Genomic DNA, 1,232 nt, shown 5'->3' on the forward strand with positions numbered 1-1,232 from the left:
TGGTGGTGTAATGATGGTGATGTGGTTGGGTGATGAAGATGGTGGTGGTGATGATGATGGTGATGTGGTTGGGTGATGAAGATGATGGTGGTGGTGTAATGATGGTGATGTGGTTGGGTGATGAAGATGGTGGTGATGATGGTGGTGGTGTAGTGATGGTGGTGTGGTTGGGTGATGAAGATGATGGTGGTGGTGTAATGGTGATGTGGTTGGGTGATGATGATGATGGTGGTGGTGTAATGATGGTGTGGTTGGGTGATGAAGATGGTGATGGTGGTGGTGTAATGATGGTGATGTGATTGGGTGACAAAGATGGTGGTGGTGATGATGATGGTGGTGGTGTAATGATGGTGATGTGGTTGGGTGACAAAGATGGTGGTGGTGGTGTAATGACGGTGATGTGGTTGGGTGATGAAGATGATGGTGGTGTAATGATAGTGATGTGGTTGGGTGATGAAGATGATGGTGATGATGATGGTGGTGGTGATGATGATGATGGTGGTGTAGTGATGGTGATGTAGTTGGGTGATGAAGATGGTGGTGGTGATGATGATGGTGTGATGATGAAATGCTGATGCTTCTGATGAAGATGCTGATGGTGTTGGGTGATGACAATGGAAATGATGGAGTTCACTCTGGTGTTGATGATGAAGACTAAGGTGTGGCTGATGGTAATGATGACGACGGAGATGGTGATGGTCATGATGATGATGATGATGATGATGGTGTACGTGTCACCCTGATGGTGTTGGTTGTGTCGGAGTTGACTGGTTATGATGGTGTTAGTGATGAAGATGAAGGTGATGAAGATGAAGGTGATGAAGATGAAGGTGTGGGTGATGAAGATGAAGGTGTCAGTGAGGAAGATGAAGGTGTGGCTGGTGTGGTGGTAGCAGTGTTGACGGTGCTGTGTAATGCTGATGGTGTTTGATGGTGTTGAGTGGGGTTGCTGGTGAACACGGTGTGTGTGATGAAGATGAAGGTGTGGGTGATGAAGATGAAGGTGTGGGTGATGAAGATGAAGGTGTCAGTGAGGAAGATGAAGGTGTGTGTGATGAAGACGAAGGTGTCAATGAGGAAGACGAAGGTGTGGGTGATGAAGATGAAGGTGTGGGTGATGAAGATGAAGGTGTCAGTGAGGAAGATGATGGTGTGGATGATGAATATCGTGATGACAAAGGTGATGGCGATGATGGTATTGATGATGAATGTGAAGGTGTGGGTGATGAAGA

At 46.8% G+C, this 1,232-nt stretch overlaps 1 protein-coding gene across 1 annotated transcript; it reads left to right on the forward strand.

Moving 5' to 3' along the window:
- Positions 1 to 546: 546 nt before the first annotated feature.
- Positions 547 to 1,218, forward strand: LOC107199258 (golgin subfamily A member 6-like protein 2; the record flags this gene model as incomplete). The annotated part of the gene is made up of 2 exons (XM_033511729.1): positions 547 to 872; positions 983 to 1,218. Coding segments are annotated over exons 1-2 (366 nt in total), but the record flags the coding sequence as incomplete, so codon positions are not given.
- Positions 1,219 to 1,232: the final 14 nt, after the last annotated feature.

The sequence above is a fragment of the Parus major genome, unplaced genomic scaffold (assembly GCF_001522545.3).
Source record: "Parus major isolate Abel unplaced genomic scaffold, Parus_major1.1 Scaffold533, whole genome shotgun sequence".
In the NCBI taxonomy this organism is placed as follows: domain Eukaryota; kingdom Metazoa; phylum Chordata; class Aves; order Passeriformes; family Paridae; genus Parus; species Parus major.